At 45.1% G+C, this 13,610-nt stretch overlaps 1 protein-coding gene across 1 annotated transcript in view; it reads left to right on the top strand.

The window, feature by feature from the left end:
* CWH43 (cell wall biogenesis 43 C-terminal homolog) overlaps positions 1–13,610 on the top strand; it is a 57,263-nt gene that overhangs the window by 6,291 nt on the left and 37,362 nt on the right. Inside the window, exons 4-7 of the mRNA XM_045815985.2 lie at positions 279–433; positions 3,120–3,321; positions 7,081–7,169; positions 11,437–11,694. Of these exons, the coding sequence (XP_045671941.2) occupies positions 279–433; positions 3,120–3,321; positions 7,081–7,169; positions 11,437–11,694 (704 nt within the window). The remainder of the gene's footprint in view (positions 1–278; positions 434–3,119; positions 3,322–7,080; positions 7,170–11,436; positions 11,695–13,610) is intronic.

Here is a 13,610-nt window from a genome sequence, read left to right as displayed (position 1 = left end):
TTTACTTGGCATATGGCTTGTACAAGTCTCATTTTTTTTTCTTTTTCACAAAATCAGAATGGGAACACTTACTGTCAGTCTCCCTAATGTTTTGAGAATTGAGGAATTATAGCAAGTTGCCTTGGAATGGACCGTATAAAGACTAAGGCGTGTGCCTTACTGCAAATTACCGACAGGACTATTTCATATACTCATTCTCTGAAATCGTGACGTTCACTATGAAACATAGCACACGGAAACCACATAAAGCGTCATTAAATATATTTTTGTATTTACAGGTACCTCAGAATCTGGGGATTCATTTTAGGACAGATTCTTCTTCTTGTTCTCCGCATATGGTACACTTCACTAAACCCAGTCTGGAGTTATCAGATGTCCAACAGGGTGATACTGACATTAAGTACCATAGCCACACTTGATCGCATTTACACAGGTACGTGCACGCTCAGGTTTTTTTAGGAATTTGTTCTCTTGCATAGTTTAGTTTTCTTATCTGAATGCAATACATCTTGAAAAGATAAAAAGTCTTTCTGCACTCTATCTCCATCTCGATGTTCTCTCCCTCTGAGATAGTAACCGGCACAGCCCATGGAGTATTATCCAAGCAGAAGGCACCTTTTCCTCACCAGAACAGAGGGTGAACATTCTGGCTCTTATCAGTGTGGAGTGGGAGGGTAAACCAGGCCTCAGACTCCCCGCTGGCTTTCAGCTCTGTCTTTCTCCATTTTCCCTCTGGACGGAAGCTTTCCAGGATGAGACCCTTCATCTCTCTTCCTCCATACTGACCCTGGTATATCTCTACACTATGAGAAGTTAGTTGTGAGCAAGGGCTGGGAGAAGTATCGATTTTGTGTGTGTGTGTGTGTGTGTGTGTTGTGTGTGTGTTTTTCTGGGAGTCTGAAGAGATATATATTTTTCAAGATTTATTTATTTGAGAGAGAGAGAGAGCGCGTGAGCACACGGAAGGAGGGGCAGAGGGAGAGGGAGACAAGCAGACTCCCCGCTGAGCAGGGAACCCAACACAGGGCTTGATCCCAGGATCCCGAGATCATGACCTGAGCCGAAATTGAGAGTCAGACACCCAACTGACTGAGCCACCCAGGTGCCCCGGGAGTCTGAAGGTATTTAAGCTGAAGCCTGAAGCTTGGAAAGAAAGGAAATCTTGCATATTTACACCACCTTTCAAATCACCTCTCTCTGGAGCTGACTTTCTCAGAGACATACACATACCCAACTTGGATGTTCGCTCCATAGGCTAACTTGAGATCCTTCTCAAAAGAAGGGAGAAGTGTTACTAGATTCTGGTTAACTTGCACCTGGCTTTTTGTGTAAGTCTCAGTGAGTCACTGTTCTTTTGTCAACACAAGGAGAAATCTCACAGATTAATGGAAGTTTAGAGGGTTTTGGCTCACCATGAACAAGGTGCTTGTATAATCCCCCTTTGGCCCCAATTTTGGCATGAAACCGGGGCAGGAAGAATAAGGGAGCATCAGACAAGAAAATTGGTCAGGTGACATTAACACTAGTTAGGACATTTAGAAAGCGGTCTGGCGCGCTGATACATGCGTTATGTTTTATAAAACACCAACATCTAAAGGCGCCCACTCAGGCAGCGAATTTCACAGGTACAGCCTGATAAGGATCTGAATGTCAGGGTATCGTTTACTTTTCCTGACTTGAGTTTTCTTCTTCTCGCCTTCCTGTTTTTGCCCTGTGTCTCATTTACAAAACTCCAGACTCCTCACTTGTTTCCCCAGAATATCAGATCATACCAGGCATTTTTATGGTTTTATCGAAGATTTGCTGGGTCCTGGGAGAGGGGTCCCGCACCATAGGACACAGCAGTGATACTTAGCAAATTTAGTTTAAGTCTCTCCTTTCCTAAAGACTGCTTCGTCTCCAGGTCCTGGCCTCCTGCGTCTTCACCACCCGCCCCATCATCCCTGTGGCTCCCAGCTCTGCTCCCCTTCCTCCGACTTTACTAGCAGAAGGGCTTTCTTCCTCCTTGTGAAATCCTGCCGCCAGCCCCACAGGTAGACCCTAAGGTTTTCTTCTACCCTGCAGAGAGCTTCACAGTATCATGAGGCCTCTGCCCAACCGGCTCTCTGTTCCTACAGTGAAATTCTTCTGCCAGCCTTTCCATCCAGCTCTTATGTTTTTGTATGTGAAGTCACCGATGCAAGGAAATGAGACCTCTTGGTCAAAAAGTCCCATGAAGTATGTTGTCGTTAGGCACACGGGCACGGGAACCAGTCTGCCTAAGCTCTCTTTACCAGTGGTATGATCTTGGACAAGTGGCTTGTTCTCTCTGGGCCTTGGTTTTCTAATCTGTGAAATGGGACTAGTAATAGAGTTTACCTCACGAAGTTGTTGGGAGGGTGCAATGTGTTCATATCAAAGGCTGGGAACAGGACCTGACCCTCAGTAATGGCTGAGTCAGTGTACTACTGTCCCTCTGGGTGCACAGCAGGTTAGATGAGAGCCCTGTTCCGGGGCGGGGGCGGGGGGGGGGGGCGGGGGGCTGCAGCCTGGGATCCTGGATATGTTCCACTCAAGTTGGACTGCATCTGTTCCCTGAACATACTAGTCCCCTTTGCTCTCTATATTTTTGCTCATACCGTTAACTTCACATGAAGCAAATAACTTGCTGTATTTCTTTCTTTCTTTCTTTTTTAAATATTTTATTTATTTGAGAGAGAGAGAGAGAGAGCATGAGCGGTGGGGAGGGGCAGAGGGAGAGGGAGAAGCAGACTCCCTGCTGAGCAGGGAGCCAATGTGGGACTCGCTCCCAGAACCCTGGGATCATGACCTGAGCCAAAGGCAGACGCTTAACTGACTGAGCCACCCAGGTGCCCCACCTTGATGCATTTTCACTTGTGAAATTCCAGAATGCTTGCTTCTCCCTAAACCATCCCTGATCTAGCCTGCCTCAAATCGTCCCTCCCACCAACTAGCTTCTCAGCGTGTTCTGCTTTGTAGTGTAGTTTCATGTCTCACCTTCCCTTCTGAAATAAGCTCCTTCACGCCAGGTACCGTTTCTTAACTTGTTAAAAGTCTATGAAAGGTAGAGTAAATTTCCATGTAACTGATTCTTCTCCATTTCTTTTTTTTTATCCTAGATGGCGAATGCAATAAACCAGAGGGAAAAAAGCCTGGCGAGGCGGTCAAGGGCATGGCCTCCCAACCTGTCTGGTGGTTGGCAGGGGCTGCCTTTGGCAGTCTTGTGTTCCTCACCCATTGGATTTTTGGAGAGGTCTCGCTTGTTTCCAGATGGGCAGTGAGAGGGCACCCCCATCCAGGGCCAGATCCTAACCCATTTGGGTGAGTTTCGGTTTGGAAGCGATCAAACATTGGCCGTTATAGTTGAAGGAAGAGCAGCTAGACCTGTGCCAGCCAGAAGGTGCACATCCCACTCTCCCGACAGCAGAAACATTGCGTGACATTGTTGTGTACTGTGCAGACGGAGCCAGAAGGGCATTTGCCCCTGGGCTGGAGGATTGCTAGAAAGCGGATGAAGGAGGCCTGAGGGATGTACACGGCTGAGTAAGAGGTTGTGGGAGCTCTTGCTTGGGCGCTCTGAGGAGTCCCCGTGTGGAGGAGCGTTCTCAGGGGCCGGGGGGACATGGCGTTCCCGGCCCGTTTCCTCCAGACCCCTCATTTGGAATCTGGGGGGATGAGACCCCGGGGCCCTGATGAGAGAGACCAGGTTGGCAGCCTGGGCATCAATCTGTATTCTCTGGGCAGGAGGGAAGCCCAGGGAGATCCTGAGTTTAAGTACCGGTTCCTGTACTTGGTCCTCATTAACCTTTTCTCTAATCTTTGGGATACGTTTTCTCCTGTGTTCAGGCCCAGACTTTTGTGTAAAAAGATGGGAGGAACCTTTAAAACATCCACCTCAGATAACTTTTCTCTTACAGTGTGGAGATTCCCACATCCGGAGACATGCAGCTGCCTGCGGGGACCCTTCCCCAGCAGACGTGAGAGCACACCCCCAGGTGCCTCAGACTCAGCCTGTCCTCATCTGGACTCCGTAGTCCCCAGGCCCCAAATGTGTTCCTCTTCCTCCTTGCTTCACCCTTTCCGGCTGTCACTCCATCATCAGGCCAGAAGCCAGGAGTCATCCTACAACTGTGTTTCTCTTTTTCTGCATCTATTCGGCATTAAGTCTAGTCAGTTCTACTACTTCTCTCAAATCTGTCCCTTCCCGCCATCCCCACTCTATCTCTCTTAGTGGAGTCCCCACCATCTTTCCTCTAGGCTTCCTGTCTTGCCTCTTAATGGTCTCTCTACAGTGTGGCCTTCCCTGCACCGCCCCTGGGCGAGCTCTCCAAAATGCCGATCTGACCCCAACAGTCCCTGGCTTAAAACCTGCGAGCGATTTTTCCATATGAGGTCATGAGAGACAGGATCTGTTCTTGCCTTATTCCTGTGCTTCACCTGAGCTGAAATCACTTTCAGTTCCCCAGAAGTGCTGGAGTATTCCAGGCCTTCAGCTGCAAGTATGTGCCCTTCCTTCTGTCTAGGCTGCCTTCTCTGTCCTGGCGTCCTGGCGAGCTCGTACTCACCCCTCAAAACCCAGCTCAGGCATCTCCTCTGCGAAGTCTCTGATTATCCCAAGGGTTCTTTGGTGCCACATACTACCTGGAATCCCATGCCCACCCTCTTATATCCTTATTCTGTATTGCAGTTTTTGAAATATTATGGTGATTTTATGTCTTTCTTCCTTTCTAGACACTATGCTGCTTGAGGGCAGGGAATGGGAAAAAGAACCAATATTTATGACTTCCTCTGGGTCAGGTGCTGAGCTCGTATGTTATCTCCTTCACAGTCTGTATCTTTTGATCCTGGATCCCTTAGCATGTTTGGGAGGAAGGGAGAGAAGGAAGAAAGGCGCAGAGGAAGAGAAGGGAAGGGATGGAAAGGGGTTTATTCTCACGTGTTAAAGTTTTGTTTCCAAAGTTCCCAATGCAAACAGGCATCAGCCGTCTAGAAGAGCAAACAGAGAACTGGACCAGGGCCCTGAGGCCAGGCTCGCAGGCTGGAGTCCTGGTCGGCCAACAACTCACCATTCAACTGTGGTCACGTTGCATCCCGGCTTTGTTTTCTTCACCTGTAACATGAGGCTTTTTTAAAAAAAAAACTTACTTTGGACATTTTATAGTTCTGTGTGTTGGAGGGAGACACTGAGGATGGAGATGCATCTCGCGAGACGAGCATTTCCCAGGTTGTGTTCTGTGGAAACACTGGCGTCTTGTGATACTAATAGATGCTCTGAGAGAAAAAGAAAAAGACGCCTAGATCGTATCGGTTTAGGAAAGACTGCATTTCATATTCGTTTTTTTTGTGATTCACAATGCACATTAGCATATTAGAGACTCTTGGGAGTCTCTCCGACTTATTTGAAAGTAGAATTCCTTTTTTAGAACACCTGTTAACAGAGTGTTTCTCAGAACCCTATTTGAGAAATGTTGCACTAGGACCGTCATCAGCCACGACCATTGCAGTCGGAATTGTTTTCTAAAATTCACTAGGTTCTCCATAAGAGAATGGATCCTGGCTGGGGCAAAGAGGTGGGAGACGGGAGATGGGAGACGGGAGAAGGGTGAGGAAGGAGAGGCCCGGAGCGTGCCGAGGGGATTTTGGGAAGCCGAAGGATCAGTGCAGATGGTAGACCTCAGGAGAACGAGGGAGCGAGACAAGCTGTGTCTCAGTCACATTTCCGGTTTCCCATCAGCCCACCCCAGCGGCCCGACCTCAGTACTGGCGCTCATCTGTCGTGCTTTGCACCTTCTGATAGCCTGCGTTATTTGCTAATTGTGTTCATTGTCTGTTCTTCCCCACTGGAATGTGGGCCGTAGGGAGGAAAGGGATCTTGGGTCACGGATGTGTCCCAAGCCCCTAGAACACAGCCTGGCCCGTGGTAGGTCCTCATAAACATTTGTTGTTGCATTGGGGATAGAAGAAAGATCAACAGTGTCCTCCCTGGCCTTTTGTCACGTAGACCCAGGATGATCCTTCGCTTTGGGGGTGAGGGACGGCAGGATAGTGGCTGAGACTCCAGAACGTAAGGGCCTTTTTTGGGTTCTCAGTCCTACCGAGGCAAGTTAGTTAAGTGCTCTTTCCCCCGGTGTCTGCCTCTGCAAAACGGGATCATGATAGCATTTACCTTAGAGACGCGTAAGGATTAAATGAGTTAATAATATGTAAAAGTTTGAAAACGGTGCCAGGAGGTAGTAAGTGCTGTGGTTTCTTTGCTTAGTTTATATTGTACCTGTTTAATTGAGTGCCGTGTCGGAGCTGCTGTCGCCTCTGGATTTTCCCCTAACGTTGAGTTAAAATCTTTTATTCCTCCTTCGCCAAACAGCAGAAGAATGAAATAGTGAGTGGTTGTTTAAAAATGCATGCAACTCTCAATTCGTTTTCAAATTGACAGCAGTCCCAGAAAGGCCTGGGCTGTCCTGAGGTAGAGAAAAGAAAGAAAAGAAGCAGACTACTTAGCAACTCTTCCCGGTGACTTTTTCTCATGGTCTTCGGTAGGGTGGTTTAAAATGTCCCATGGCCGGGATGTCTGGGTGGCTCGGTCAGTGGAGCGTTGTACTCTTGGTTTCAGCTCAGGTCATGATCTCAGGGTCGTGGGACGGAGAGCCTGCAGCGGGCTCCAAGCTCAGCGGAGAGTCTGCTTGTCCCTCTGCCTCCCCCTCTGTCCCTCTGTTCCTCCCCATGCTCGCTCTGCACTTTCTCTCTCAAATAAATAAATAAAATCTTTAAAAATAAAATAAAATGTCATATGGCCAATATGGACTCTAATTTAATAGTCTGAGAAAACTCGTTTTGCTGTGTTTTACCTTGGCCATGGAAGATCAATGATCATAATTTATCTCAAGCCTGAGCTGCTATTACTTCCGTGTTCTGGATGGATATTATATTGGTTTTCAATGGGTTCTCATGAGCTCTGGCTTTTTTCACCCTCATCTTATCTCTTGGCTGTCCCTAAAGGTAGGAGATGTATTTCCCTTTTATATTTGGGACAATGAAATATTAATGATGGCAGATGCCCCATAGTTTGTCATTTTCTTACAGAGGTGCAGTTCTGCTGGGCTTGGCGAGCGGATTGATGCTCTCGGCGTGTTCATGGTTTCCTGGTTCCAGTTTAATCTGGTGGGTTACAGGTACGTGGGGTTTGCCTGTAGAAGGGCCAGCCAGTCCGCTCTGGTTGACAATTTCCTTGCCAGCATGCGTGCCTGGAGTGGAAGTCAATGGCCAAGGCGGCCATACCAATGTGTGCTGTTGCCAAGTGGGCTGTTGTAACCATCTGCAGCCACTGTAACCCGGATGTCACCAAGGGTGCCAGTGCCTGTTGGCTCCAGGTTCCTGCTTCCTCCTCCTTCATCGCCTCTCTTCCTGTATCCGCATACTGCTACCTGACGACACCTGCAATCTCTCCCCCATCTCCTGAACAACGCATGTGTGTCAGCGACGGTGTTCCTGCAGGGCTGAGGAGATGGAGGTCAGACTTCACCATGCTGCCAGACCTCTTGCCCTCTCCAAGATTCCCTGCTTCTCTGGTTTTCAGGAACACCCTCCTTAGCTTGTCACCGCTCAACCCAGCTTTGGGGTTCACGTTTGCTCATTCCAAGGCTGGGACCCTCTCCTCCCCGTCACACCCATTAGGATTACAGAATCTTGATGGAGGCCATAGTATTTGAGGAGCAACTACTTATTTTTATGACTATATTTTATTATTATGACTGAATTATGCCACTCTTCTCCCTTCCCGCTAAAAGGCAGAAAGGGTTAGAGTCAGCTCTAGTGTTAAATAAAAAACTCCCCACTCTGCGACAGAGCAAACAGCGTATTTGGTTCCCGTGAGGAGAGAGGCCCCGATACGTATTCGTTAAGCCGGTGATCCAGAGTGTCGCTCTGGACGCCCTGTGTGGGTTCGAGACTGTGTAGCAGTAACAGAAGATGCGGGTTGACTGGCGTAGTAAGTATATGTCTCTACACCCTGAGTACCATCCCCCTTGCGTGGAGACATACAAGTCATCCAAATAGAGGCTCAATTAATGAGCGTAGCCGGGCCCTCATCCTCCCCGAGCTGTGTGAGCAAACCCTTGCAGTCACGTTGAGCCATTTCCACTTGCATGCGTGTTTTCTGGTGGGCATTCTATATGGGGTCTGTGGAAGTTTGTATGAAGGGAATGCAGAAGTAACCTTTCTTCCCAGGAGAGATGCCTCATGAGATTCCTCAAGAAAAGGGCCAGAGACTTTTGTACATGCCGAATTTGCAGTGAACATACATAGCTTCTTAATCTGTACTCCGTTGTGGAGAGGGACACGAAGTACGTTGGAAGTTTGTTCAGGCATGGATATCGTGCCTTTTCTCATGTGATCCAAGCAACCTGCTTCCTGGGCAGGGAATTGGCAGCTTCACTTAAAACATGGAAAACCAAGGTCCCCAGAAACATAAACTATTAGATAAAGGACAGAAAAACAATGAACCTCGAGTGTTATGCTGATACTCATTTCCCCAGATAAGTAGAGTCAGACCTAATCTAGTTTTGCTGTCTCTCTGAAGTATTAAATAGTAGTTTAAAAAGACCCAAGGGGCAAGCACATTTGTGGCTTTTAATGGGCTCTTTGCAGTAAAGAGGAAAGCGGGGCCACAATTCATGGGCTTCAGCTCCATCTCTGCTCACCTGAAATAAGTTGGAGCTCACACAATTACCCCGAAATGGTGCCCCCTTTTCACTGCGACCCATCTCTGGAAACCATCTCAAAGAGCAGAGTATTAAAAAAAAAACTTATTTTTTTTCATTGTACAGTTAAAATTTGCAGTCCCAGTCGGTCCCAACATGAAATAAATCATGGCAATGACCAATAGAATTTTACAAATGCAAAGATACAGGAGCTTTAAATCTTGATGGCAATTAAATTATTAAAATCAAAGTTCTATTAAAAGAAAAAACAGGTGTATCAACATGTTTTTATAAATATTACTGAAATATTCAGTTACCATTAATTCTGCTTGGTACCTTAGATGTAAAGATTTGGAGGAGATTATTTGGAAGGACTCTGTCTCAAACACAAATCAGCTAAGATATACAGTTAAGTGAAAAAGGCAAAGGGATTAGCAGTGATATGCCACCACTGGTATGAAAAAGGGACCGAAATGCACACGCACGCATATATTTCTTCCTAAGCATCAGACCATCTCTGGAAGTAAGCGGAAGAAAGTGCTAACAATGGTTGCCTCCACTAGGGGGAACTAGTGGGTGATGGGCCCAGAGACTCCGTTTCACCTTTTTGAATTTTGGATTTTGAATTTATAACCTATTTAAAAATACAGGTGTAGTGGATTTAAAAATAGCCTGTTTTAAAATAGAAATTAAAAATAAAAGCAGTAACAGTCAAGGGGATTTGAAAAGGTGTTTTCTTTCCCTCCAGATAATTCTTTGTAGTAAGACAGAAACAGTAGTCATTCTAATGTTTTTCGTTTAGAATATCAACTCAGGACTCATTCTTTAAAAAAAAAAAAAAAAAGCCTTTGTAAGGTGGTAAACAGGAAAAATTCACACACATGAATCATCAGAAAAGTGAAACTCAAAAAATGATAACTGTTTTCATCATTAATTTGGTAAAGATTTTTAGAAAGAAAGAATTTCGGCAGGGTTCACAAGGTGAGACTTTGGGCAAGGTTTCTGGAGGAAATGAAGATTGACTCTACCTCTCACAAAAGCAGCTGACCATAAGTAATGACTCTAAAATGCCTTTACCTCTTGATATGGTACTTGTACTTTTAAGTCTCTTTTTAAAGGATTCTTCTAAGGAAATGATCACAAATGCAGTAAGAGATTAGTTGACCAAGAAAGATGTTCCTCACAGTGTCGGAAGCTTTGTAAATGGCCGACAGTAGGAAAATGGTGGCTTAACTTGTATTTATCCATAGTATAGTATATATATAAAAATAATTTAGAAAAAAAGACAATGTTATGAGAAAATGTTCTTGATATAATGTCACATAAAAAGAAGAATGTAATCCTCAATCTGTGGTATGATTCCATTAGTATAAAAATACTTTTATATGTACATAGAACCAGACTTGAGGGAAAATACAGATGAGTATTGGCTGTGATTGGCTCGGTCTTAGGCAGTCCTTAACTGCTTTAAATTCTCTATTTTAAAAAATTTCTACAGCAAGGAGTCATTACCTTTGTTGATTTCAAAATGAAATAACTTTTTCATTATTAAAGTAACCATTGTCATATCTAAGTATGATAAGATCTTAGTGTGGGGTTAACCTCTGTGGGTTATAGAGGGTTCTGGGATCTGGTTCTCACGTTCCTCTGCGTGATGTTCTTTTTGAAGTGGGGGCAGGGAGGGCTAGGCAGTCCCACGGCATTGCCCTGCGGTGGTACAAGTAGAACTCTTTGATGGATGAGCCGGTGGGGGGGGGGGGGCTGGCTGGAGCCACTTCCTGCTCCCTACTCCTTTTCTGGAGTTCTTGCCCCAGCAGTGAGGAGCCTGCTGGAGACATCCTGGAAGGGTGGGTCACCATTACACAACACCGACTGAATTGTCTGTAAGATGTCACATTTGATGGAAAGGTGTTACCCTGATGGATCCCAAATGGGGTGCCGTAAGACCCTGATGTGCTGTCTCAGAACTGATGTCACAGGAACTGGGAGAAATGTTACGCTCTCAGGTTGGGCTCAGCAAACTAGCAGACATTTACGAAGTGCCTGCTGTGGACCGGGCAGATGGCATAGCCCTCAACACTGACTAGGCTGCTGGGTCATGAATGAACCGACCGCAGAATTGCTAAAGCCGTGAGCCCACTCATCCTCTGTCAGCCACATCTCCTTTTGGGGACGTGTGCTTGGGAAAGCCCACTTACATACCGCAGGACAAGGGGCAGCATTCAAGTGGACGCACAGTCCTTTAGAAAGTTCCTTAACAAAAACGTCCTAGAAACCACGCTGACTCTCCATGTTTCTTAATGTCCTGGATCTGGCTGGTTAAATTCAACGGACATAGTTTTGGTATTACAGATAATTTCAGGTTTTTTCCGTTTTTGTTTTTGTTTTGTTTTGTTTTTGCTATTAGGATCTTAACACAAATAACCTAAAAATGCCTTTTTCTCTCCCCTGCCCTTCCCGAAGAAATAGCTCTGAACTGAGAGTTACTAGACTCACATCCTGCCTCCAGTTGTGCAAGTAACTAGCCACGTGACCTTGAGCAAATCGCGTTAACCATGCTATCCTCAGTCGCTCATCAGTCTGGAGACTGGACCTGTGTGCCCTATAGCTGCCTTCCAGCTCTGAACAGCTATATATCGGCTAGCCTATGAGCCTACTGTTATTATTATTATGTTTTTTAGAAAACGGAAGAGACTCTTCTTTTTGTCTGATTCTTTTTCTTTCTCTCTGTCACAAACAGGAGCAGCTTCGGCTGCGGGCCTCCTCTACCTGCCCCCGTGGGCAGCTGCTGTCTCTGGCTGTGTGCTCGCCCTCTTCACGGCATCCATGTGGCCGCAAGTGCTTGGACACCTTCTTAGCTCGGGGTCGGGCCCTGGGAAAGCCATGACCATTGCCATGATATTTTATCTTCTAGAGATATTTTTCTGTGCGTGGTGCACGGCTTTTAAATTTGTCCCAGGAGGTGTCTACGCTAGAGAGAGATCTGATGTGCTTTTGGGTGAGTATATTTGAAAGGTCTGGATTAAAGTAACTGGTTGAAAAGACCCTTCAGGCTGACTAGGATTTAGCACTTTACGTTACTGGAGGAGATAAATAGGATGATCTTACCTTTTTTATTAAAATAGACTCTCTTCATAAAAATAAAACAACTAGAGGAATGTCTCAATTACTACTTAAATGATTTCTTAATTCATCAGTGAGTTTCAGGAATATTTATTACTGCAAAGACCTTGTAAGTAAATTAGTTGTGGGGAAAAAACCAAGTTTAATCCATAGGAGAGAGTAACGAAATACCACGTAACACTGGTAGAACAGGCTGTGGTGGGAAAAGGAAAGATCATGGTGTTCACGGGACCCCTTCAGTGTTGGTTCATAGATATAAAAAGGGAGTGCGATTTTTTTTTGGTTCCCCCAAATCTTACCTATGATTTTTAGTTACCATATTTTTGCCAATAAAATATATTTTGCGTATATGAATCTTAGTCTAAATGATAAATTCCCAAATCATAGAACAAATAAATTTCTATTTCAGTGGTTATAAACTATGCATCAAAATGAAAATTTCATAAACTTAGCTCAGTTGAATATTTCAAAAATCGCTTTCTGGCAAGGACAGAATTACTGACAAATAACAGGCATACACAAACCAAATGTCGCCTGTCATTTCAGTTTGAGTAAAACATGTCGAATGCTTCCAGGATAAAAAAATGTGAAAAACTGAGGGGACAAAACATGTCAGTAGGGGATTCAGTCCTTGCTTGTTCACAAATGCATTTTTCCATTTGTTCATTTAGTCATTAAAAAAAATTGCTGGGCACCTGTATGTGCCAGGCCCAGTGCCGGTGCTGGGGCTTGAAGAGACCTAGAGTCTGTGCCCATCTGGACAGTCAGTGTAGTGGGGACAGCGCCATGCATGAAAGTAGACAAATACGGAATTACAGCTGGGGTGAGTGTTGCACAGAGGTCTAGAATTCCGCCGTACATCCCCCTTGGGCCCTTGGTATTTTTCCAACAGCTACATTTTCACATAAACTTTTCTACTCCCTGAGCTAGGCATCTGTCGGAAAGGCTGATTTGGAAGATATATATTTTTTAGTTATATGAAATGTTTAAAAACAACTGAGAATTCGCTATTTCTGGTAAACACCCATGTTCTCACCCACTGAGAGACTGATATTGCTGCATTTTCTCTGCAATCGTCTTGGCTTTGCAAACTGTGTATTTCTTCTGGTTTCTTTCAGGTGTGTGTGCTCTGTCCTGCTCTATCTTCTTGTCCAATGCCCTGCTTTTTTCTTACTCCAGCTTGCTTAGGGGTCTGCCATGCGGAGAAAACGAACAACAGTAAGAGCCATTCTAAGCATGAGTTTATTTCTTTAGAACGTTATGAATGATGTGCTTTTTGAATTTTTTTTCTCACTATTTACGGGACTGCAGAAATGGCTTTATTACAGCTGCATACAATGAAACTTTTTTTTTTTTAGTAAGAGTGATGTATTGATAATTCCACAAAAACTAAGACAAGTTGGTAATGTTCAGCATAGTTTTTAACATAATTGAAGAGAATCTGTATTAAATCAGAAACTAGTAATACATCTATCATCAAGTTAACTCCTGCTATTTCCTGAAAATTGCATATATATATATATATATTTTGCTAGCCTTCCACCTAAGCTTAACTTCTACTTGACACTTCCTAATTTAGATATTGTTCGGTCATACCTCTGTTTCCATTCTCATCGTGTAGGACTTGGGAAGGATGTAAACTTTACATATTAAGTTACATTGTAATGCATCCCCACGGAGCTCCCCTTCTTTGGCCCGCCTTACGGGCGCAGTGCGAAGCGCACCGTGCAGCCTGTGTGAGGACCACACCCCAGGCCAGAATTACTGTCGCCAACACAGCTGGATTAAGAA

The sequence above is a fragment of the Ursus americanus genome, chromosome 8, assembly GCF_024610735.1.
Source record: "Ursus americanus isolate L20-20 chromosome 8, mUrsAme1.1.p, whole genome shotgun sequence".
Lineage (NCBI taxonomy): Eukaryota > Metazoa > Chordata > Mammalia > Carnivora > Ursidae > Ursus > Ursus americanus.
Note: the sequence above shows the minus strand (reverse complement) of the source record. Positions and strands in the feature narration are given on the sequence as shown.